The sequence below is a fragment of the Lacerta agilis genome, chromosome 13 (genome assembly GCF_009819535.1).
Source record: "Lacerta agilis isolate rLacAgi1 chromosome 13, rLacAgi1.pri, whole genome shotgun sequence".
NCBI lineage: Eukaryota > Metazoa > Chordata > Lepidosauria > Squamata > Lacertidae > Lacerta > Lacerta agilis.
Window position 1 is genome coordinate 34730469 of NC_046324.1, and position 25387 is coordinate 34755855.

Sequence of the window (25387 nt, forward strand, 5' to 3'; positions counted from 1 at the left end):
TGCTCATCCCATTTCTCTGTTCAGTGAGGAGCTCAAGAGGCAAGAAGCCTACTTGGGTTTCACTTCCCTTGGAAGGGGGGTGGTGTCACTGGGAGTTTGTATTGTTTTTCAATGTTTTAGTTTATTTTCAGGTGTGCTGGTTAAATGCAGGTGGGAGCACAGCTAAAACCCAACGACAGATAGCCAAATCCACTTCTGTACATCGGATTTTCAGAAAGGGCACCCCTGCATTTCCAGTGCCGTTAGCTTCCCAAAACTGAGCTTGCTGTGTAGTCTATGGTTCTTTGCAATCTCAGATACCTAGGTTATAACATCCCCAGTCATGGGAGTGGCAAGAGAGAGGGGAGCACACCCTCTTTCAGGTACTCCCTAGCTATGCAGATACTCCAGAAACATGTTTCAGCAACCAAATTTATTTACTAACCAACTTGATAAACTGTCCGTTGCATTAGTAATCACAGGGTGGCTTCTAATTAATGCAGAAAACATAGCATAAAAGATGGTTGTAACAATTAGTGTCCATAGAAACACAATGTCTATAGTTTCCCTAACAAAATAGGCACTTGGTCATTTTGCTTGGGTCATTGAGGAAGTCTCCAGAAATAATATTGGGTCCATGAACTCCCTCCTGTCACAAACTCCCAGTCCTTAAAAATGGGAGGGGAGGGGAGACGGGAACGGAACTGCATATTCTGAAACAGGGTGTGTCTGACCAGTTGCAACCCTGAACCAGAATGCTCCACGATGCAACGTTTTGTTCCCAGGTCTGTTGGCAGGCAGGAAGACAGGATATAGATCAGAGATGGGGAACTGGATCTGGCCCACACTTCACGGGTCACTTTTGACAGGTTGACAGGACTGTCCACCTGTCCCTCACCAGACATCATACTAGGTCCAGTGTCAAACTTCAAGGGAAGAATCAGCAGCATTTGCTAGGCAAAAACACGGGGGGGGGGGGGGAATTGGAGCTCATAAGGGGTGCAGCCCAGGAGGGTGAGCAGAGCCTGGGAAGAACTCCAACCACCAGCCAGTGAACTCTGGAGGCCCGTGTTTGGCTCCCAGACCTGAGGCTCGCCTGCCCTATGTTGGGCACTCAAGGGAGATTTGAAACAGTGCATTGTGCTCTACTGGAGAGCTGACACCAGGCCTGCTCTGAGATGGCAAATTTCAGAAACAGCAGCAGCAGCAGCAGCAGCAGCTGGGGAGAGGTGTCTCAACCCTTTCTCTTCCAGCTCTGTTTCCATTCAAAACAACCCACCAAGCTGCTTTTTGCCTCATGGGGGCAAATCCAGGGACCTAGATCATTTCCTCTCCATGGGTTGCAAAGCGTCTGGGGATTATTTTAAAGGGAATATGGTAACAAAAGTGTAGAGGGGCCCTTTCCACCAGCATTCCTCCACCCAAAATCAGATCAAAGCATCAGAAACTGCTGGGTTGGTTGTTTTTTGTTTGTTTGTTTTTGTTTTAAAGAACCTTTGGAGAAAACCATGCCTGCCCAGGCATAATGCATAGTTTGACCCTCTTCTCGCTGGCTGTAAAATCTCATCAGCAACTGACACAAGCTTGCATATGCTCTCCTCCCGATCCTCGGTGTTATGTAATTAAATTCATCCCTTTCTATTTACTTCAAGTGACAGATTTCGCTTCCCATATTTGGACCTGAGTGAGTTTCTGCTGCAGGCTAAATAAAGGCATGATAAATAGCCCCAGTGTGCAATAATGACACCTTCTGTGGTGGTGTATTACAGCCCAGAAATGCTGTGTGATTCAGCGATAGGAACAGCTTTCTTCATTTCGTCTTAATTTGGCATGGCAAGCTTATTTTAACAATGCTGAATTTCTGAAATGGGGGGGGGGGATAGCAGCCTTCTCAGGAGAAAACAGTAGTATGCCCTCAGCAATTGGGAAGCCTGTCTTCTGTTGGAAAACACAGAAGCATTTTTCTCTGAAATAGTGGTGCAGATAGGTAATTTAAGAGCCCAGGGTTTTATTAATGCACATTTTCCAGCAGTACAAACTATCTGTCAGATATACCCCACATTAAAAAAGAAAAAAAGTTGAATACATGCCAAGTGTCCTCTGCTGCTTGCAAACACCCAGTATCAGTCGTGGTTTCTGCATAGGAGCCAGCCGTTCTCATCCATGATACAGTGGATTTATTTAAAGGAATCTGCCTCAGTTCAGTAACAAACAGTTGCAAAAACAGGAGTACTTGAAGAGTATTTACAAGGCTGCCTGAACACGAAGAAGAGATGGTTCCAGCCAAGGTATTTAATGACTCAGCTCAGTTGGTTAGAGCATGGTGCTGACAACACCAGGGTTGCGGGTTTGAACCCATATGGGCATATTCCTGGGTTGCAGGGGGTTGGACTAGATGATCCTTGCGGTCCTTTCCAACTTTACAATTCTATGGTACTATGATTCTAGTTCAGTATGGCCTAAACTGATGGGCAGTGACTCTTCATGCGTCTAGACGGGGTCTTCCCTCAGCCCTACCTAGAAATGCCAGGGATTGAACCTGGAACCTGCATGCCAGTCAGGTCAGCCACTGAGCTCTGGTTGTTCTGAAGTTTTGGTCCGAGCCCACAGGACTCTTAGGCTGTTCCGAACAAGAGTGAGATCCTGCACTCAACATTAAGGACTAGGGAGCTGGCAGGGCTGCACAAAATGGAGGAAGGCGGTGCAGGCTGAAAAGAGATGGGGCAAAGTGATAAGATTCTTGCTTTCTTTGCTGTTTGTTCTTTGATTACTTTCCTTTGAAGCTGGTGAAGTGTGGGGGGGGGGACGTGTTGAGCTGTGCAATGAATAGTTGTGGCGGTGGGAAAATAAACAAAGCAGTGACATTTACAGACTGCGGAGCAGAACTGCCAATGGAGCGCAGCCTCCGCTATTAATGCACGAGGCAGCACAGTTCACTGGGCAGATCTCCCATGCAGAAGCCTTTGCTCCAAGGCCTGAGGTTCTCCACGCCTGCCATAAAGCATCTGAACTTGAATCTTAGGGTGATGATGCGGATTCACCTTGCAGCCAGTTCATCACCTGCAATTTCCACAGAAAAAAGGTCACCCTTCGCATCGTCTTCAAACTCGGGTCGAAAAGGCTGAGCACAGGCGGTCTAGGATTGCAGGAGTTAACTTTTACCCTGAGCTGCGTGCAAAACCAGTTTTCCACGATGGTGACACCGGGATGCAAACTTCATGGGTTTAAAAGGAGCTGCTGGCCCTTTAAAGCAACCTTCTCCGTGCGCACGCGCGACAAGCGGCATTGGCGGAGGTTGGGAAAGTGACTTAAGCCGCCTCCCCGCTTGCGGGTGTGACATCATCGCCGAAAGTGCTGCAGCAGCGGCGGCCGGAGCCAGAAAGGCAATAAATATTGTGGTTCATAGATAGCATTTCCAGACAAAAAGCGGCGCGGGCACTTGTTTTAGGCAACCCACCTCGCTTTAGGAGTTTTTCATTTATGCCTGCCTGCCGAATGAATGGAATGACATGTGAATATAGCGAAACCAGGTGCCTAATCTGATCTTGCCGTTGACAGCAGAGGTCAGACAACATCTACAATTTAAAATCTTAGCTTAAGCAAATGGTACAAAATATTCTCAGGTCTACTTCAGGACCTGATGGAACCAGTTTCCCCAGGTTGTGAAATAAAGACAGAAGAGCATATCTAAGCATGTACAGAGTGCAGCCCCTCAACACTGGCTAACCACAAAGAGTTACCTAGGTGGTAGTGGCAGTTGGGGCTTAATATTGCAAATGGGCTATTGGCAACAAGAGGAGTTGTTTTTAAACCAGATTTTCCTGAAAAATGGGGCAGAAATAGGGGCTGGTATTGATGCTGATGTTTTGTGGACTCTGCAAAAAAAGCCTGCATGGGTATGAACAGGCACCATTCGATGATAAACACCTGTCTGGAAGCAGCCTTAGCTACGCTAACCATCTGATATATTTCAGGAAAAGGCTGCTATTTTTGTAAAGCAAAGTGGGCCAGCCACCACCCTCAGTCTAATGCATTGGTAACCCTCAATGGTACTTCTTGCACTACAATTCCCATCAGTCCAAGCTAGCATAACCAATGGTCAGGAATAACAGGAGTTGGAGCTCAATACATCTCAAGGGCACCAAATTGGCCATGCCTGATCTAACCTACCTCCCAGGGCTGTTATGAAGATAAAATGGGAACATTTCCCATATAAGTCGTTCTGAGCTCTTTGGAGAAATGGGAAGGACTCTCATTTAAGGATCACTTGAGGAGTGTGCTTCAGACTGTGGTGCAGTTAAGAGTCATTTTAGACTCTACATTAGCGGTAGGGAACCCAATGGGCCATGTCTTTAAATCACCCTACCCTGTCGGCCAACTTTGACAATAATTGCACCAGGTGATTGACAAGTGCCCGCTGTCAAAAGTTGGCCTGTGGGGGTGGAGAGAGTGATCAAGGAAGTAGTTCAAGCCTGCTTTCTGTAGGAATCAGCTGCACAATTTTACCTGCCCAATGCCTGACGACACTTATGACATCAGATGTGGGGCAAGTGGGTGTTTTGTTTTGTTTTGTAAAAAGGCTTTGCAGGCCCAATGGGGAGGACTCCTGGGCCAAATATGGCCTGTGAGCCGAAGGTTCCCTGTTATGTATTGAAGTTCTCACCCTAGGCCACTAGGGGTGTGTGTGTGTATATAGTTCATTCTGCTGCAGTTTTCACTCAGGTCCGCATATGCAAATGAAGGATTGTAAACTGTCGTTCAGGGATTGGGTAACTGCAGAAAGTTGTTACTGTTGCTTTGTAGCTGAGTTCTATATAAGCAGGTTGCTGAGCCCTTCAGCTCAGTCCTGTTCCAGCCTGAGAATAAACAAGAGCTGTTTGGAAATCACCGTGTCGTCTGCTGTGTCCACCCACGACTTAACATTCCCTATCCCAGCTCTGGACAGGGGAAGAGCAATGTGTATTGACACCACTTCCTTCAACATGTGTTAAGCCAGCCTGGCTGCTGCCTTAAGAGTCACCTCCTGAATAGTGTTGCATATTAAAGAGTGGCAATGCAGAGAAGACTAGAGAAGCATCAGTGCCTGGCATCCTTGGGCAATCGCCGGATATCCAGCTGGCTGCTGAAGCCCATTGCTGACACCTGCCTTTGAACCACCCTTTAAAAAAATTCTGGCCCGGTGCTCCAAAGAGACACTATTTTTGAGTGGGATTCAATCACGTGCCAGCAAATTCAGGTTGCACATTTAGTTGATTGAGAGGTTTTCTGCAACAAAGGTTTCGCAAAGGTTGGACTTCTTGTGATAAAGTTAAGCGGTGAGGAGAGGCAATGGAAAATGTGGGATAAACACTTGCTTGAAGCAATGTCATCTAACTTCCCCACAAACAAGTCCAAACGAACAGGTTGTCTGAAAGCTCCCTAAGTTAAATTTCCCATAATGCCCTAGAGCAACACTATGTCACAGGCATTGTGGGAAATTAAAAGGATGGCTAGAGTCAGCTGTCTGCTGCTGCCTTGAGTGCTGTTGCTTCCACCAGTAGGTAAACCCACCAGGACCTACCACCAATGGACATGGGGGGAAGGCTCACGACACGATGCTTTGCGCAGAGACTCCTCAAACCAGGAGGAGACCCCACACATGGGCCATTTGGGGCATACTTTGTGCAATAACAGATAACTACATTAAATAATATTGCATAATCAAAGCAAATAAAAGACAGGTTGCAGATAATGAGAAACACAAAGCATTTATTCTGAGTAACAAAACACACTAATTAAAACTGGCAGATACAACAAAACAGATTCAAACAACCATCTATTAAGTAAAAACAACAACTGCAGATTCACATACACAGATTCAGATCTAAAATGCTTATCTTCCCCCAAGGCTGAATGTATGAATGAAAATAAAATTGTATACTAAAACAATTAAAAATAAGTACAGAAGGTGCAGGTCACAAATAAAATATCTTGCAGGGGGGGTTGGGTTTTCATTTGGGGTTTCTTGGGGGCTATTCAACTTTGTATAACTATCCGGCTATGATACATCAGAGAAAAGTGATTAGAGCCAGTGTGGCTTAGGGGTTAGTGTTGGACTAGGACATGGGTAGGCAAATGAAGGCCCGGGGGCTGGATCCAGCCCAATCGCCTTCTAAATCCGGCCCGCGGATGGTCCGGGAATCAGTGTGTTTTTACATGAGTAGAATGTGTGCTTTTATTTAAAATGCATCTCTGGGTTATTTGTGGGGCATAGGAATTCGTTCATTTTTTTCTTCAAAATATAGTCCGCCCCCCCACAAGGTCTGAGGGACAGTGGACTGGCCCCCTGCTGAAAAAGTTTGCTGACCCCTGGACTAGGATGTGGGAGAACAGGGTTCAAGTGCTCACTCAGCTAGGAAGCTTAGGGTTGTTATGAGGATAAAATGGGGGGGGGGGAAACCATGTACACCACCTAGAGCTATTTGGATAAAAGGGTGGGATACAAGTGCAATAACTATAATAATAATTGGGGCTCCACAAAAATATTTTCTGGTCCGTATGTGTTGAATTCAGCTTCCACCTGATATGGTATCTGTGGTGTGTCTGAAGAACAGCAGGAGCAGTGGTTGTCAATGGCAGGCACAGCACAACAAATATATTTGTAACTGGATTTTATTACTACTTTTTATTTCTTGTAATTTATTTTCTATTGTGTTTTCTATTGTGTTTTATGGAACTCAATACAATAAAATGCAACCTTACAATGAAAAACCATACAGCATCTGACACAGTGCACTACAATGGCTACAACAGGTAGAAAAATCTTTAAGTCATCTGCCAAGACCCTCAGCCATTTCCCCCAGTGGTGGGGAAGAAGAGTTTGGAAACCAGTGCCCCAAACATTCTGGTTATGCTATTTCTGTAATCCATGTATGCTGGCTGTTTGGCCATACTAAACATTCATTCATTCATTTCTGTAGTCCATATTGGTGTCACCTCTGACCTCTGCAGCTGGCCAAGGTGACAGGTGTCAGTCTGAATCAGGCAACACTTGGATGGTGAAGACAAAGGACTCATCTGGGTATGAAGTTTTTTGGGGGCGGTCCCTGGGAAAGAACTTGTCTAGTGTGCCCCCCCCCCCTTTTGGACTTCTGCCATGAGCTAACCTAACTGCAACGGTGGGAGTAGCAGTCAGCATGTGTGCTTCAAGCAAGGCTTGTTGCCACCATCTGAAATTTCCTACAGTGCCCTGGAACACCTTTACAGTGAGAGCAGTGTGGGAAATTAAAATGGCAGCTAGATCAACTAGCAGGAGTCGATTTTTTTGGGGGGGGGTGTTGTTTGTTTTTAGAAATGAAGTGGGTTAGCTCTCCAACCCCCCACAGCTGGAGGGCAGTGCTGTCCACACACTTGAGTAACCCCCAGATGGAGCCATTTTAGATAGATTGATAGAAAGGGCACTGGAGCCATGGGCACAGCGAGGATTTTTGTTGGGGGGGGGGCAGAACTTCAGTTTGCTATGAATTTATATTGATGGGGGGGGCAGCTGCTCCTCCCCAACCCCCCTTGGCTATGCCCATGACTGGGGCCAATGCAGTTGCCCCAGAATGCCAAGTGCTGGTGCCAACTTTGGGCCCCCCCCCCCCGTAATCACATGCCAACACTTTCTGGCCCACATGTTGGTAGTGAGGTGCACCATCCCCTGGGGCTAGCAGAGCCGCCCTCCTTTTTACACTTACCTGCTGGGAGTAAACCTAACTGACTTCAATGAGGCTTACTTATGAGCAGAGGTGGCTAAGATTCCCCTAGGAGTCCTGACAACCACCTGCCTGGGGAAAAAAGGGGAGTCTTAAGCAGTTGGCAGAAAAAACAAAATCAAAAATTCTTTCCAGTAGCACCTTAGAGACCAACTGAGTTTGTTCTTGGTATGAGCTTTCGTGTGCATGCACACTTCTTGGTATCTGAAGAAGTGTGCATGCACACGAAAGCTCATACCAAGAACAAACTCAGTTGGTCTCTAAGGTGCTACTGGAAAGAATTTTTGATTTTGTTTTGACTATGGCAGACCAACACGGCTACCCACCTGTAGTTGGCAGAAAGTTAGGAAGGTGGGCTCCTGTATCCCGTGCCATCTTTGGCCCGTTTTGCTTTAGAGGTTTTCTACACTTGTGCTAAGGAGGCTTACAGAACAGAATTACGGGAACAGAATTAACAAACAAACAGGTCAAGCAGAAGGTTAAAAGCTGTTTTAAGTGGCGAATGCGAACGCTGAAGGCTGTTTGGGAGGATGTTTGTAAATGCAGTCAATAAATACAATAGATTCATTCAGTGGCATCTCCTGCACGCACAGCTGGAAGGCTAGTGCTCCCCACTCTCTGAGTAATCCCCAGATTGGGCCCGGTTTTTTGTTTTGTTTTTTAAAAAACACCTTGTCTCCTTGCTCTCCACACACAAGTCTCCGTCCCCTCTTGCCATCTCCCCTCCGGCCAGGCAAGCAACGGGTGGAGCCTGATCCGGAGAGAGACGCACACAAAGCCGGCCTCCTCCTCTCTCCCCCCCCCCCCGGCCGGGAGGAGCCTGATTCAGAGGCGCCGGGGCAGACGAAAAGCCAAGCCGCCCGCCCTCCTTCGCCACCAGCCGGCTTTGCTCGCAGAGAGGAGGAGCGAGACGGTCGCCGCCTGCCATGCACCTCTTGCCGCAAGGGGAGAGCAGCGCTGCCAGGATACAGACCCGTCGGGTAGGCGAGTGAGGAGGAGGCGAAGGAGAGACGGGAAAAAAGAGGGGGACACCTGATTTCTCCTCCTGTGCCCCCGGAGTGAGTCGCGCTTTCTCTGCGCCCTTCTGGATGCCGGCTTGAACCGGGGCCTCCTTTTGCAAAAGCTGCCTGGCTTGTTTTTCCTCTCCCCTCCTTCTTGTGGGGGCGCTGCCGATTTTCCTCCCACTCCCTTTGCTCCTTCCATTGAATCTTTTTTTTTTGGGGGGGGGGGGGGTTGTTCTGCGAGTGCGCGCGCTGCCGTTGCCTGGATTGCAACCACCTCATTTTACTATTCCTTGAAATCGATATTTTTTTTTCACGTGATCTAATAGATCAACTCTTCTCTTTTCCTCCGGAGTAGAGGTGTTGTGTGCGTGTGCCTGCGGGCTGCTTTTTCCTTCTGGAAGGGGAGAGATGCGAAGGGTGTGGAGGTGATGGACGCGAGGCGATGGCATAGGAGCGCGGCTCCGGTTTGCAGGAGAGGCGGCGGCGGCAGTAGCGATTCCTCCGAGGCGTCCAAAACGGCACCATAACCGGAGATCGGGTTTTTTTCCAGTAGCGGGGCGGCGGTTGCTAAGGAGAAGCGGAGCGGCCTTTATTGCATTTTTCTCCCCACCCCTCCTCCTCGCATTCCCCCTTTTCTATTTAAAAGGAAACAAGAAAAAGCAACCCGCTCTCCTCTCCCCTCCCCCCCTTCAGTTTCTCTCTGATGAAAATGGATCCGGATTTGCTAATGACTCTTTCCGATCCAGGGACCAAACCGGATCGAGAGACGCTGCTGACGCTGGGGCCCCTCCAGAATGGGAAATACCTCCTCCTGGAGCAGAAGAGAGGACCGGCTTTGCCCAGCCCCGAACTCGTGCTGCTTTCCCGGGAAACAACCGCGGGAAACACCGCCTTGATCTTGCCCGGAACAGGGGACATAAAAAAGCCTTTGGCCCTGGAGCGGGTCCTGAACGGGATGAAGCTCGGTGAGATGGAGCGCCGCCAAGCCTTGTTCCCCGACGGCCCCCTTGAATTTTTGTACCGCGTGGAGAAGGAGCCGGAGGAGGTGGACCGGGAGGCCCAGGAGCCAATCAGCGACGGAGAAACCGGTTCAGGTGTGGGCGATAACAGTAATCCGGATAGCCCTGGGGAGGGTTTGGATTTGAGGCTTGTTCCTGTCCGTGATGGGTTGGCCTTGGAGGAAAGCACAGCGTTGAGGGAAGAGGAGCAGTTGGTCTCCTGCTCCTTTAGCCAGGCTGAGTCTCCAGTTCCTCAGGATTTACAACCGGTTGTAGAGGAGTGGAGTGAAGGAAAACCCTTTCTACAACCCCAGGAGCCTGTGGAAGGTGGGGAACCCTTGATCTTGGCTGGTGAGCCTTCTCAAGAGGAGGAGGAGGTGGAGGAGGAGGAGGAAGGCCCCTTAGACAGAGGCCTCGCAAGCACCCCTTGGACTAAAGATATGGATAGCTGTGACTCTCAGAAGTGCCCGCAGAGCCCTTTGCTGCGGCCTTTGGATTTGGCTCTTGCTCCCCAAATTGGCACGGGAGTGGACCTCTTTCCTGCTTTCCACTCTCCCAATAATCTCAGCCCACACCTTGAATTTGGGCACACTGAACACATAGAGGATGACTCTCCAAGTTCTCCAGATGATGCTCCCCGGCTCCGAGCTGTCTTTGATGCCCTGGACCGTGATGGTGATGGATTTGTCCGGATAGAGGAGTTTGTCCAGTTTGCTACAGTTTATGGAGCAGAGCAGGTAATAGGGTTTTCTTTTTCTTTTTTAAGGCTAATTTTGTTGAGGGTTGATGGCTTCTCTTGTGTATAGTGAATTACCCTGAGCTTTTTAATATGCGTATCTGATATAAATCTTATTCTATTCTGTAGCCAAGCCAACACATAACTTTGGTTCTATGAGAGAGGTTTTCGTGGATGCTTCCAGTGTTGAATTGAGGAAGAGCAGTTGTATTGAGCAGTTCCATTGAATGCTCTTAATGGCACTCTCATTTCACAGCCCAAGCCTATTCATGTTTACTCAGAAGTAAGCCCCAGAGAGGCCAGTGAGGCTTACATTCAAGTCAAGCCTTGTAAGATATTTTCCTGCACAACCACCTTACATCAAGTGGAACTTAGTACTCAAGTGCAGCCGAGTTACATTGACACCTGAGACAAAGTCTCACAAGTGCCTCTCCCTGGGAGTAAATATACAATGATAATTGACTTATGATAACGAAAACAAATAACTAATGACTTAGCCTTTCATGGTGTCCTAAATTGGTTGCCTGGGGAGGCTGTCTCATGATGCCTGATGGCAGGACCAGCCCTGACTTAGTACGGGTAAGAAGACTGCAGCTTTGGGCCCAGTGTATACCAGTAACAAGGCTTTCTTCTGAGCTTGTCAGTTTTAGGCCACTGAGAAGGTGAGGCCTAGCCAACTCTCTATTGCAGGCGTAGGCATACTCGGACCTCCAGATGTTTTGGGACTACAATTCCCATCATCCCTGACCACTGGTCCTGTTAGCTAGGGATCATGGGAGTTGTAGTCCCAAAACATCTGGAGGGCAGAGTTTGCCTATGCCTGCTCTACCATATAAACAAGGCATTTTCCACTCTGTGTTTGGATGGGGAAAGCATTCACACATGGCTGTTTTGACTTGTAGGAAGAAATGACAAGGGCAGGCCATGAAAAAAACCCAACTGTGGCTTGATTTTTATTTTTTGTATATAGAAATGAGGCCAAAGGCTCTGGAAGCTTTTAATTTCTTCATCTGCTGTGACCATCACCTGTGTGTGTAACTGTGATCCCACCTACTTTTAAGTGGTATGATGGAATCTGATCGAATCTGATACCTACTTTTGTGCTTGGTGTGTGTTTGCTACCATAGGAGCTCTCATCTTGAACAATACAGAGAACCACGAAAGGAGGGGATTGGGAAAATTTTGCCTTTGTAGCCTTCTTTACATAAGTCTGCAATCCTAACCCTGTTTATGTGGGAGTAAGCCCCATTGAATTCAGTAGGGGTTACTTCTGAGTAGATGTGGTTTGGTTTGTGCTGTCAGTCTTCCAACTGGAGGTAATGTGAGGGGCAAATGTTGCGTATATCTAGCCTGCTTCTTGCTTAGTTCAGATTCGCCATAGGTGTGCCAACTTAACTTTAATTGGCTGGGAGGGTCTGCTGTTTTTAACCTACTAGGAATAAAGTAGAAAGGTTGCAAAGACTCAGGCCAGGATGGCAATAAACAATGGTTTTCTCTATTTTTGTTGTTGAAAGTATAAAACAAATTCCAGTTACAACGATTGTTAACTCCAGGACAAGGCCCTGTTTCGTTTATTCTTCTTCAGCTATCGTTTCTTAGTTTTATGGTCAAAGTGTACCGAGTGTGTCTTCACTTTGAGTCCTTGCAACCTGAGTCCTTGCAACCTTTCTACTTTATTTCCTGTATTCTCCAAGGACTCCAATTTTCAAATTAAGTTTTTACCTACTAGGCTTAACCTGGGGTGAAATGTTGGTTGTCTTGAGTGCCACCTAGTCTTAAGGGACATACTACTAGACTATGCTTATTGTAGACTGCTTGAAAGTGCACACACTTCTTTTCAAATTAGGACTTTAATTTTGCCCTTTCAAAGTGCAGTTGTGGCATGAATTCTCCATGGCTTTTGTGCATGTTTGAGCGTGGTGCTGCCTGGTAGCGATGATGAATCTGGACGACTCGCTGGCTGCAATAAGCAACTTTGCTGGCAATGCTTGGTCATGTTTTGTTGCTGTGTTAAAGACGTCTCCACTCTTCCCCCATCCTGTATGTGTTAAGGGGAGGGATTACCTTCTTACGATCTTGCAGTGACATTGATTTGCACGTCCATTGCGGTTTTGGGATGATAGGATGGTGTTGTACCAAATGTCTTTTTGTTGCTCCCAACTGCCCATCATATTTGAATGCTTCTGAGGACACGTGCAGAAGACCAGGTTTTTGAGCATTCCTCCTTATTGGTTTGCAGTGAGATTAGTCAACATTGGCTATTCAATGAGCATTCATTCTGATCTGTTTTCCGGGAGGTTAAGATAGCGTTGCATGAAAGCGAGTGTTATCTGACACTTCCCAGTGCATTTTTTGTTGTTGCTTTGCTTGTTGCAAAAAAGTCCAGTCCTTTGTGGAAGCAGGTTTGTTGTCCAAGACCTGCTTCCACAAAGATCAACTGTAAATTGGCTACCTGAATTGGTCAATATGCTATTGAGCGCCACCCGAAAACAGTGACTGTCTGGAAGTGCCTCGAGTTTCTTTCCAAGTCCTGTTGGCTACTTAACGTGCTTGATTACTGTGCCCTGCTACATGCCAGTGAAGAGTGTGGCATGGCTCTTTCACATGAGCACCTAGTATATATATTTGCTCTGCCCTAAATCATGGCTTGCAGCCTTTGGGCTTGGTCCTGTTGCACCATGCTGAGCTGTCGCCAAAGGTTGGCTTAGTATGTCATGAGAACCAGGCCTGTGCACACCTGCAGTGCACCTGGTTTCTAACCCAAGCCTGATGCAATAAAAGCAACACTGGGCATCTCGCCCTATTTTTACCTCAACAGTATGGACATAAGACAAGCCTGCTGGATCAGGCCAATGGCCCATCTAGTCCAGCATCTTGTTCTCATAGCGGCCAACAGGATGCCTTCATGAAGCCTGCAAGCTGGATGTGAGTGCAAGAGCACTCTGCCCTCCTGAGATTCCTGGCAACTGGTATCCAGAGGCAGAATGCCTCTAACAGTGGAGGTAGAACAAATCCCGCCATTAAGAGGGGGGGGGCACTTGTAAGGAGACTTTGCAGGTTGGAAGGGGTGCTTCCTGTTTTCCCCACCTACCCAGCTGTCCCTTGCAACCCCCTCCGTCAGTTTTCCTCCCATACTCTTAACACAGGGCTAGCCTACATGGTACCCTCCAACTGATGGACTACAACTGCCATCATCCCTGACCCTTGTCAGTGTTTGCAAGAGCTTATTGGAGTTGAAGTCCAAAACATGGAAGATACCATCTTGGCTTTCTCTAACAAACTGGAAGGGAGCCCAGTTGCTGGAAAAACAACATTGGGGGATGTAGTCCAGATGTTGTTGGACTACAACTCCCATTATCAGCTCCATCCAGCATGGCCAAAGATCAGCAGCGATGGGAGTTGTAGTCCAACAACATCTGGAGATTTCCCCCACTTCTGGTCTAGGACCTCTCTCTACCTTTCATTTTAAAATGCCTGCATCAGAAATAGGACTGGTTTGTGTGTCCAATGCCTTTCATTTGAATTTTCAGCTGTCTTCTGGAGGTTTCTCACCCTTGAGGAAATGTAAGCAGAATAAATGTGCAAGCAATTTCTCAAACCTATGTGCTTTTTAAAAAATGAGGGGGGGGAAATGAGAAAAGAAATAAGCTGCTTGGGTCTACATGAATTTGTGGCTGCTTCTAGTTCAGTTTCTGCTGCTCCGCTCCACTGACCAAGGATTCCACCTCATAGATATAGCGGGGCAGTGTTGTGCAGTGGTTTGAGGGTCAGGCTGAGGAGAGGTCTAGTTTCAGATGCCTCCTTACCAAAGAATCTCGAGTGTCCTCAGGCTAGCCTCTTGGCCCGTCCTACCTCACAGGGTTATTATGAAGATAAAATACGTTTTTGTAAGGTGAGGCCAGAACTGCCTATGCCACCTTGACCTCCTTGTAGGAAAGGTGGGAATAAAAAGTCATGCTGTGCTAACATTTCTGACTATATGCCTGACTTTTTTGTTAGTTCTCCGGGGACAAACTGTTCCTGCATAAATTACAGGTGGAAGTGGCGATTGGTGCCCCCTGGGGCTGGTAGGGCAGGAGGCAGGGAGACCAACAGCAGGTGGCGCCAGAGCCAATGACAGGCAGGAGCAACCCCAATGACTGGCTGTAAGTAAGAAGGCAGACAGGTGGGGCTGCCTGAAATTGGTGGGGGGCAATGCCCCAATCCCCCTAATGGACCAGCCTCCACTGCAGATGGGAGCAAAAATGTTAAGCAGAGCATCAGCTTTGCGATGCCAAATTGTGCACACCTGGAGACACCTGAGAAACATGAAGTGCATGCCTGGTGTCCCCCCCCCCCCAATTCCCCATCTTCCCCCTAGATGCCCATTAAAACAAATGTTACTAGGTTTGAGAAATTTGCTTTCTGTTTGCATTGATACTGGCATGACTTTAGCTTTCAGACTATCACTTTGCTGCAGGTGAAACCTGCGATTTTCTATGTGACGCAATCAAAAATTGGGTGGGTGGGGGTGAATAGTGAAGGGTAAACAGTGATTCCAAAGAGCAGAAGGAGTTCTGGCACGTGTTTGCATGATGCTAGCCTGAAACTGTGCTACAAATCATTATTCTGTAGGGTGTGTGCCTGGGTGTAACTCTGAGATGTGCAGTTGCAGGTAGCCTACTTTATTCTCGGTGAAGATGCTGTAATTGGTCTCTTTTTTAAAAAATAAAATAAAAATAAAATCCAAATTAGACACCTTACCTATCCGTTTGCTTAGAGGATGTTGGAAATGGGAGTTCTAAGAGAGGATGTCTGAGTGGAGTAATGTGGCATAATAAAAATGAGAGTAATCCAGCGGTGTCTCGAAGGCAAGATGTCAAAGGCGTTCTACATCAAGGCTTGTGTGGGTGTATATATAGCTCTATTACACACACCATATGGGAGCTATTCAGCCTAAACAGTTGGCTGAGATGTCATTCCTTCACATGGATTTACCGGTAATTCTCATTACAGGTTGTCGTGCTTATCTCACAGGTTTGCATTTTTTTTTTTTAAACTGATCTTCGAAGTTACCTTAATTGCAATTAATCGCCCTTGGGGCTCCCATAGTGTGCATTTGAGGCTCTTCAAAGTAGTGTGCCAACGTGATCTTGGACGTCATTGCAACAATTGTGTAATTCTGATGCTTAGGCTGTGACTGCCATTGCTTTCTGTAGCCAAAACGGCAGCACCTACACACTGGAGGGAGCCATCGGCAGACTTGGAGGAATCCTGACAAGAAAGGCATAGTCTAGGTAGTGTTAACACTTTTTTGTTTTGCTTTGGAAATGTTAGTCCCCTAGTTGAACCTCCAAAATGATATTGGGCATGAACTACTGGGTATTGTCAAACCACTCCAGTCAATGGAAAGGTCTCCTCCATCATCTTTAGAAGGTTGCTTCTGCTGTTGGCCTGGTTTGGGATGGGACATAGCTTAGTGGCAGAGCATATGCTATGCATGCAGAAGGCTGCAGGTTCAATCCTTGGCATCTCCAGGTAGGGCTGAAAACCTGGAGAGTTTCTGCCAGTTAGTGTAGACCAGGGGTCAGCAACCTTTTTCAGCTGTGGGCCGGTGCACTGCTCCTCAGACTATGTGGTGGGCCAGACTATATTTTTTTGGGGGGGAAATGAATGAATTCCTATGCCCCCAAAATAACCCAGATATGCATTTTAAATAAAAATACACATTCTACTCATGTGAAAACACACTGATTCCTGGACCGTCCGTGGGCCGGATTGAGAAGTCGATTGGGCTGCTTTTGGCCCACGGGCCTTAGGTTGCCTACTACCCCTGGTGTAGACAATACTAGACTAAACAGACCAGTGGTCTGACTCTGTATAAGGCCACTTCCAGTGTTCCTAGCTAAGATCACTCTCCCATCACCTCCTCGCATTGAATGCTGGCTCCGTCCCGAAGATCCTGGTTTTCTATTAAGCCAGAGTTGCTTGTTCTATCTGAACCGGGCTTAAACCAAGCTAGAGTTTACTGGTTCAGGCACCTCTGTGAATCATGGATTTTCATGTCAAAAACAGTGTGTGGGGGGCAGAGCATTTAGCCTCAAGCTTGTTCCAAACTCTGTTCTTTTGGAGCCCAGAACCACCATCTTGCTTGAACCATTGCCTGCCTTCACTTCAGATATCTGAGCATGGTTGGAAGGATTGAAGCACATTTCTGTTCCCCTACCCTCCACTTTCTCCAGCTGGATAGGAGTATAAGCAGCTGCCTTAGAGCTGTTCAGACGCTTCAACTGGGTTAGGGGTGGGGAACACTTTTGGCTCATCAAGCCAGAGCTTTTTATCCCTCCACCAACCCTTGCAGATCAACTTTGATAGTGGGACATGACTTCCCCCACCTATCAGTGGTCTGGAATCATCTTTCAATCATTGCAGAACAACCGTGTGAGGTAGGTTAGGCTGAGACTAAATGCCCCATTGGCCTGATCCAGCAGAGCTCTCCCTATGTTCTTACATCTGGAAAAATGTTTTTCTCTCCTCTGTTATGATCCTCTGAGACAGACAGCAATTTATTAGCTTGCAAATACAGTAGGCAGGAAAGAACAGTTCTCTGCAGTCTCAGGTTTTAATCCTAACTTTAAATCCTACCTGGTGATTTTTAATATATATATATATATATATATATATATATATATATATATGGATGCTGCTCTTCAATTTCTCCTTAAATTTCATCCTATTCTTCCCCACTGTATATCGTTTTCCATGGGGGCTTTCTGTTCTGCCTTGAAAAAGAGAGTGTTCAAATATTCATGTATCAAACCAGCAGCTTCCAATCAGTCGCTGCTTTGCCCTGGTCACTTGCAAAGCTATTATCTCTGACCCGTTCCTTCACCCTGAGTTTAATTCAACTATGTTGCATGTATTAAAAACCCTTTCTGTTCCACCACTCATGGAGAGGATGACAAGGCAGTTCACAAAATCAAAGACCAATACTGTACTATAAAATAAGGCAGCAGAGTAAAATATACAAACACAAGGCCCAGCCGGTTGTGGGGGTGGGATGGGGTACATATCTAGTATTAAAATATCCCAGGAAGGCCTTTAAAAAATATTACACCCTTCAGCTTTTTGTATGGATATCTTACTGTGTTTTACCAGTAATTTGTAATTTAATACCCAGAGTGCCTGGGGTAACCCAGTCAGATGGAGGGAATAATAATAATAATAATAATAATAATAATAATAATAATGATAATAAATTCCAGTTTGCCTTTTATCTCACAGTGGTGGTTGCCTGGATGTGCGGCACTTAGGGCTGCACATCGAAAAGCTGTATTGAACTGAACAGATGCATCCTTAAGAGTGCGCTAGATTTTCATTTTAAAGTTAACCTAAAATATGGAATACAATTGGAAGTACTGTGGAAACAAGAAATCCTTCTGCTCATGTTGCCAGCTGGTGAACCTTCTTTCAGGGAACTCCATTTCATTTCGTACACCCCCCCCCCCAATATATTCGTCTGTGTTCTGTGGCTGCTGAGCATGTTCAATCTTCACTGGGCTGTTTTCTTACTCCATTTAGTTTTTGCTGAATGTTCTCGCTGCTGCCCATCTGAGTAGGGGTGGGGAACTTTGGCCTCTCCAAGTCTCTCTATTTGGCTTTTGGGAGGCTCCCTAGTCACCCCTGTTCTAACCTAGGCCACATCTAGAGCAGGGGTGTCCAACTTCCAAGAGACTGCGATCTACTCCCAGTATAAATAAACTGGCGGTGATCAGATTGACCAGAGTTGTTGAGCTTTTTTTGGGAAGGATCAGCCAAAGTTGTTGATCGACCGGTAGATCGCAATCGATCTTGTTGGACACCCCTGGTCTAGAGTATGCAGGCCCCTCCAATCTCCCTATCTGGCCCTTGGAAATCTTCCCCAAGCCATGCCCCTCACCGGAGCTGCTTTGAACCCTCCTTGAATGTTCCTGTCTGACTGCCGTGTGTCCTTAAACTCCCATAATGCCTCTTGCTTGCCTGGCTGGAGGACAGAAGGAGCATGCACTGAAAGTAGCATATTGTATTCCTATTTGTTGCTCTGCCCACTTTTTCTGCAGGCCCTGCCATCTTTGGCATGTGGCCTCCAAAAGGTTCCCAGAAGGGAATGTGGCCCTTGAGCTGAAAAAGGCTTTCTGCTCTTGTAGAAGGGCCATAGCTCAGTGGTAGAGCATCTGCTTTGCACCCAGGTTCAATCCCCGTCATCTGCAAATAGGAATTGGAAAAATTATTGTTCTGACACCCCGGAGAACTGTTTCCGGTCAGTGAAGCCAATCTTGAGCTAGATGGACCAATGGTCTGACTTAGTAGAAGGCAGCTCCTTCTGTTCACAACATGTCTGGAGAGATTTTGGAATGTAATGGGCTCCTCCTTCAGCGGCTAGCGAAAAAGGAAGGCCCAGGAGTTCCCTGTCTTGCTCTAAATGAGCTGTTTGACCAAAGCCCTTTTGGCTTCCGAGCAACTCTCTGAGGTCTCTGTTCCAGGTAACTTCTGCCAAGAACTCTGCCTTAGTGATAATAATGTAGGAGAAAAGAAGCTGGCAGGCCTAACAAGGATGTAGATTCCACCCTCCTCCCTTTTCTTCTGAATATTGCGGTTTTTCTTCTGTGGTGCAAGAGGGAAGAGCAGGATCCTCCCAGACTCTAGTTTGGCTGAAAGGATTTATGGGGCTGAGAGCCAGCATCAGGCCTGGCCATCAAAGCTGCCGATGCAGAACTCTGTACCTTCTGATCTGAGGCTGCCATGGGGTGGTCCAGCCACTTGGAGGGCCAGCTGTCTCACTCCTACTGTGGCAGGAGCTGTGGGTTAGTTACCTGTATGCCTCTCTCCTCTGGAGTGCAGTAAGTCATTCTTCCGGCAGATTTCCAGCATGCTGCTGCCCATGCAGTTAAGGGCACACACCATGGCTTGCGCTCTGGAACTAACACATGACATTCTTTTTAAATGGCAATGAAAAGCCTTGCAGTGCTCGTGGCTTTGGAAGGAGGTTTGAAGGCACCACATGAGAAAAAAGAGCACATGATTTGTATGTATGTTCCACTGTTGGGACACAAGTTCTTTGAAAACCTGGAAACACTTTATGAGGAAGGGATGTCTTGAAGAGGGCAGGTCTCCCATAGTCAGCACCAGCTCCTGATTCTTTTCTGTGGTTGCTATTTGTGAATTATAAATTGCATTATAACTGGTACACACACACACATATAAAAATTTGTGTGGTCCATAGGGGGACACCCAGGCCACCCTGTGTCTTATCCAAATTTTTCTGCTCCCATGCTTTTCACAGTCTTGGGAGCACCATTGCAATGAGGAGGAAGGTGCACAGGGAAGGTCACTAGGACTGCTTACACACTGCAGATGTAAATCACGGTCTCCCTCAAAGAATCCTGGGAACTGTAGTTTAAGGGTGCTGGGAATTGTAGCTCAGCGGGGGCAAATTACAGTTTCCAGTATTTTTTGTTTGGATGGGCATGTTCTTTCAATGTGCTTCAAATGTATGGTGTGTATTCAGTCCCTGGGCTGGGAGGAGTATGATTGCAATGGGGAGATTGGTGCCCGTGAGCCCAGGCAATTCCCACTACCTGCTCCAATGCTCGTTGGCAAGTGGCCCCTGGTCACCACCCACTGGCACATGTGGTCGTGGGCGGTCAGAAATATTGCCCTGCCTCATCCTGCAACACTTCTTTCCCTATCCCTTCTGCTTCTAAGCTGCTCCTGGTGGCTGTATAGAGTTCTGCACCTTCTGCTGTTACCCTCACAACAACCCTGTAATTTATGTCTTGAGTGAGAAGCCCAAGGCACACAGTGAACTGAGTGAGGATTTGTGCCTGGGTCTCACCGGTCCTAATCAGCTACCCCACATAGACAGCACCCCATCCTTTTGTCCTTTGCCAAGGGGTAGCAGGATAAATCAAAGCAGCCCTCTGAAAATGTGTACCCTTTTGCAGAAACCTGAGCTTTCTTAACTTTTCACTATTAGGTTATGTTTGGGGGAGAGGGGAAAGGGAGTAATGCTCACAGCTTCCTGCTTCTTTGGCAGAAAACGGAAAAAGAATCAGACCTTTGCAATGCCCATCAATCTCTTCCTGACACTTAACCATCCGAGGAAAGGCATTTCACTTGTGATACACGCCTATCTCAAGGTACAAGTGAGAACTCGGAGGAATGTCTCATTTTGGAACAAAGTAGTTGGTGGAGGAAATAACTTGTTGAAAACAGAGCTTGCTGCATAGTTCCAGGAAGAGGAAAAATTGATTTGAGGCTGTTCATATTTGCGGTTGTCATTTCAGCCAGAACAGTAGTCTGTCCAGACTTTTGGTCCAGGGCATGTGTATAGAAGCACGAAATGATTTCCTGCCCTTCCCCCATTGTGTCCCGCCCGTCCCCCTCTGGTAAAGTCAACAGCAGCATTGTATTATCCCAGCTATTGGTTCCAGGCAATGAAAGCCTTTTCTTGAAAGGGCAGCAAATAACTAAAAACTTGCCAGTTCAGTTTTGTGCTCTATTCTTTAACAAAGATGACCTGTTTCCATGGCCAGCTTCAACAGGGCAGCCACGGTGTTGCTGGTTTTTTTTTTTTTTTTTTTTTTGAGGGACACCAATCACCAATGAGGTGCATTGCAGAACATGCATGGTGGGACAACTTTGCAAAGTTGCAAAGGATGTTGGGAGTTCTCTTGAGAGGGGAAATTAAACTCTGCCTCCACCTTTTTGACAGCGTGTGGGAAACAACCCATTATTTAAGAAGAAAAATATACTAGTTCATACTGACCCTCTCTCATCAGTGCACAATGTTATGCTGCTACTCTGTGGTCATGTTTGCACCATACATTTGAAGCACTACACTACCACTTCAAACAGTCTCCACAAAGAATTCTGGGAGTTGTAGTTTGTTAAGGGTGCTGACCTCTATTTCCCTTCCAGAGCTACAATTCCCAGAGTTCCCTTCAAAGAGGAATTACACCACTCTTGAAATTGTAGCTCTTTGAGGGAAGCCATGTATTTTTTAAGTGATCTTTTGGTGCTTTAAATGTATGCTGTGAATGTGGCCATTGCCTGCCTGTGCCGTCGCTGAGGTTTGCCAGTGGCTTTCCCCAGAAGCCAAGGGTGGGGAACTTGTGGCCCTCCAGCCCTTGCTGGAATCAGAGGCTTCCCATCACCCTGACCATTTGCTGTCAGCTGTGCTGGTTGGGACTGATGGGAGTTGGAGTCCAGGAGCATCTACAGAGCCACCAGTACCTCATCCCTGCCATAAGCACAGTGCAGCAGTTGACAATATATAGGTTCACGAGGGGTGCATGGCTTGTTGTTGTCATTCAGTCGTGTCTGACTCTTCGTGACCCCATGGACCAGAGCACGCCAGGCACACCTATCTTTCACTGCCTCCCGCAGTTTGACCAAACTCATGCTAGTCGCTTCGAAAACACTGTCCAACCATCTCATTCTCTGTCGTCCCCTTCTCCTTGTGCCCTCCATCTTTCCCAACATCAGGGTCTTTTCTAGGGAGTCTTCTCTTCTCATGAGGTGGCCAAAGTACTGGAGCCTCAACTTCAGGATCTGTCCTTCCAGTGAGAACTCAGGGCTGATTTCTTTAAGGATGGATAGGTTTGATCTTTTAGCAGTCCATGGGACTCTCAAGAGTCTCCTCCAGCACCATAATTCAGAAGCATCAATTCTTCGGCGATCAGCCTTCTTGATGGTCCAGCTCTCACTTCCATACATTACTACTGGGGAAACCATAGCTTTAACTATAGGGACCTTTGTCGGCAAGGTGATGTCTCTGCTTTTTAAGATGCTGTCTAGGTTTGTCATTGCTTTTCTCCCAAGAAGCAGGCATCTTTTAATTTCGTAACTGCTGTCACCATCTGCAGTGATCATGGAGCCCAACAAAGTAAAATCTCTCACTGCCTCCATTTCTTCCCCTTTTGTTTGCCAGGAGGTGATGGGACCAGTGGCCATGATCTTAGTATTTTTGATGTTGAGCTTCAGACCATATATTGCGCTCTCCTCTTTCACCCTCATTAAAAGGTTCTTTAGTTCCTCCTCACTTTCTGCCATCAAGGTTGTGTCATCAGCATATCTGAGGTTGTTGATATTTCTTCCGGCAATCTTAATTCCTGTTTGGGATTCATCCAGTCCAGCATGGCTTATTTATGTTTAAACAGCGTTGAGAAATGCTGGTGTTGTGTATTGAGGTGACAAGGATGACGTTTGAAACGGTTGCAGTGCAGAAAAAAATTGCAGGTTTGCCCCTCTGAAATCCAGGCTGCTTTGTTTTGTTAATGTCAAACCACATTCCGCATATGTTGACTCCGCTCTTATCTCTGATTTTTATGTTCAGTTCTGCTTGTTTGGCTTCGCTGGTGTGTGTCTGTGTTCAGTTTCGGAGGGGAGGGAAAAGGTGCTCTATGGCCGACAGGAAGCTCAGCAATCAAAGGTGGTTGGTTTTTCTGGCGAGGCCCTGAGACTTACATAACCAGACCTACTGGCTGCCTTTGCACAGTGATTCTTGCAGACTTTGCTGGGTTCCTAGCTCATTTGGTGGTGGTGGTGTATCCCCACTCCCCACCCCACATTCTGATTTGGCCCCTTACTTGTAAATTTAAATTCTGCAAGCAGTGTTTACTAAAGCTCAGCCCAATTATGTTGGGACTTGTTTCTCCACTACCACCCTTGAAAAAAAATGAGCAATGGATGTGCAAAAGGCAGGACGTGGTGGGGCTGGGGAAATATATCTGGGGTGGTGGGAGGGAGAGTTTTGATCCTTCTTTTCTTTATATAAAAACTGGGCTGCTTTCAAGCTCACTGTGCTAAATTATTATCTTTGAAGAATTTCTCTCTCCATCCCCCAATGGCAAAAATGCCTCTCTTCTCCCAGAGCCTAAGAAGTGAAAGGTGGACTGGTATGTTTAGGTATTTAGCTTGTGGCACCTACCCTCTGGAATTCCCATCTGTTAAATATTAGGCAGGCACTGTCTCTGTTGTCTTTTAGGTGGCTGCTGCAGACTTCCCTCTTCCACAAGTCTTTTAAGTGGAGATCTTTATCTCGGTCTGCATCTGTATTGGAATGATTTTTTAAAAAACGATTTGAAACATTTGTATTGTTTTTTATAAATGGGATGTTCCCCCTTCCTTTTATATGGAGGAAGGTCTGCTTTTGTTGTTGTTGTTGTTGTTACACTTCTATGTTTGCAACTGTTTAATTTGTTATATCTTGTTGCTGTGAACACCCCCCGCCCCCCGCCTGGGACCTTGCGATGAAGGGTGGGTAAGAAATCTGACAAATTAAAATAGAGAATCTGTTTCGAGAGCAGTCGTCTTGTAGCACCATCTTCAAGCATTTTTTTTTTAAAAAAGGTCTTGTAAGCAGAGTTTCCTGGGTTGGGATCAATCAAGTGTGTAGGCAGAAGGGCAAGGAGAAGTGTTTGGAAGTCTTGTCCTCAACTTCCTCTCCCAAAGGGATGCCTCAAAGATCAGGTGCTGCAAGTTTGTTTTGGCAGTGCATGTGAAATGCAAATAACTAATGAGATCCTTCCACCACAGGTGAGACCAACTCTTGACTGGGGCCAATTGGGATACACCATAGATTTAAAGCACTCGTTCCCCTTTAAACAGTCCACTTTCCCCTGAAGAATTCTGGGAGCTGTAGTTTGAGCATGCTCAGAAGCATTAGGACACCCCGATCCCTCCCAGAGCTATCATTCCCAGAGCAATGGTAACAATCAGTCAACAGGGAACTCCATAAATTGTAGCTCTTAAAGGGGAATAGAGGGTCTCCTAACAACTTTCGGCACTCTTAACAAATTACAGCTCCCAGAATTCTTTTGGGGGATGCCATGACCTCTAAAAATGGTATCATAGTGCTTTGAATGCTTGGTGTGAACATGCTGAATGCAAAGAGAAGGTGCTGCCTTGCTGCTCCTGGTGTGAGTCGTTTCTTAACCTGGCGATAGCTACAGGCTCAAGTTGGTGACTCATAAAATAATAAAAAATAATCTGGCAATAGTTTAAGACAGCAGGTGAGGACTTGTCCAACCTTGCTGGTGATGAATGGAACATTCCCACCCTGCTTCCCATTAGGGCCCATGCATGCTGAGCATTTCCCTCTGTGAGGGTGGCTGAGTTTGGGCAAAGATCTCAGTTGGGAATTCTCGGGGCTCAAGCAGGCATTGCTGCCAGGATCTGGAATAGGAGCTGGTTTGGCCAGTTCTCCCGTGTATTTTCTGTCCCTATAATTCCTTTCTCTTCAGTTTTTGTGACAGGTGCAGCAGTTTGGGGAGGGCAGGGGGATATTGCCTGGGGTGAAGAAGAGAACTTGTTGACCTGGTTTCCATTGCTTTGGAGTTGTTGTTGTTTTTTTAAATGCCCTTTTCTTGATGATTATTTAAATTTGGTAAACTTCTGTAATGCTGTAGTAATGAGGCAAAGATTGATCATGAGAGGAGGGCAAATGTGCTGTGACCAGCTTCTGACTCATTGGAGATCTCTTGCCAAGTGTGTTGTAATACTGCATAGTCATAATATGGGATGTGAAAGGGGTGCATACCACACACCCTGGCCGCCCTTTGTGGGCCTGGAATAATTTGGTAGCTTGCTAGTGTATATGTTACGCTAGAAAGACTTGTTCCCACAGCTTCAAAATACAGTCCTGGAGAATGGCGTTTTAAAATATATATATATATACTTCCGTCAACTATGCCAAAGTGTGTGTGTCTGCCTGCTGTTCTTTATTCGCAGATCAGTGCTACGCAGAACAAAAAAATGAATTTTCTTAATGGTGTTGGTGGCCTTGAAACAGTTTGCTTGAAAGAAAGCTGCAAGCCTCTCTAATTTGTTTTCTGAATGGCTGGCCCCTCCGTGAAATGTCTTCCCTGGACTTTGGAGTCTCTTGAGTCTTTGGATGAGGCTGGACTACAGATC

At 46.7% G+C, this 25387-nt stretch overlaps 1 protein-coding gene across 4 annotated transcripts in view; it reads left to right on the forward strand.

Moving 5' to 3' along the window:
• Nucleotides 1–9345: 9345 nt before the first annotated feature.
• Nucleotides 9346–25387, forward strand: part of RAB11FIP3 (RAB11 family interacting protein 3) — an 82148-nt gene continuing 66106 nt past the window's right edge. For all 4 annotated transcript variants that reach the window (XM_033167761.1, XM_033167762.1, XM_033167763.1 and 1 more), the window contains exon 1: nucleotides 9346–10454. In XM_033167761.1, the coding sequence (XP_033023652.1) occupies nucleotides 9423–10454 (1032 nt within the window). In that variant the 5' untranslated portion in view covers nucleotides 9346–9422. The remainder of the gene's footprint in view (nucleotides 10455–25387) is intronic.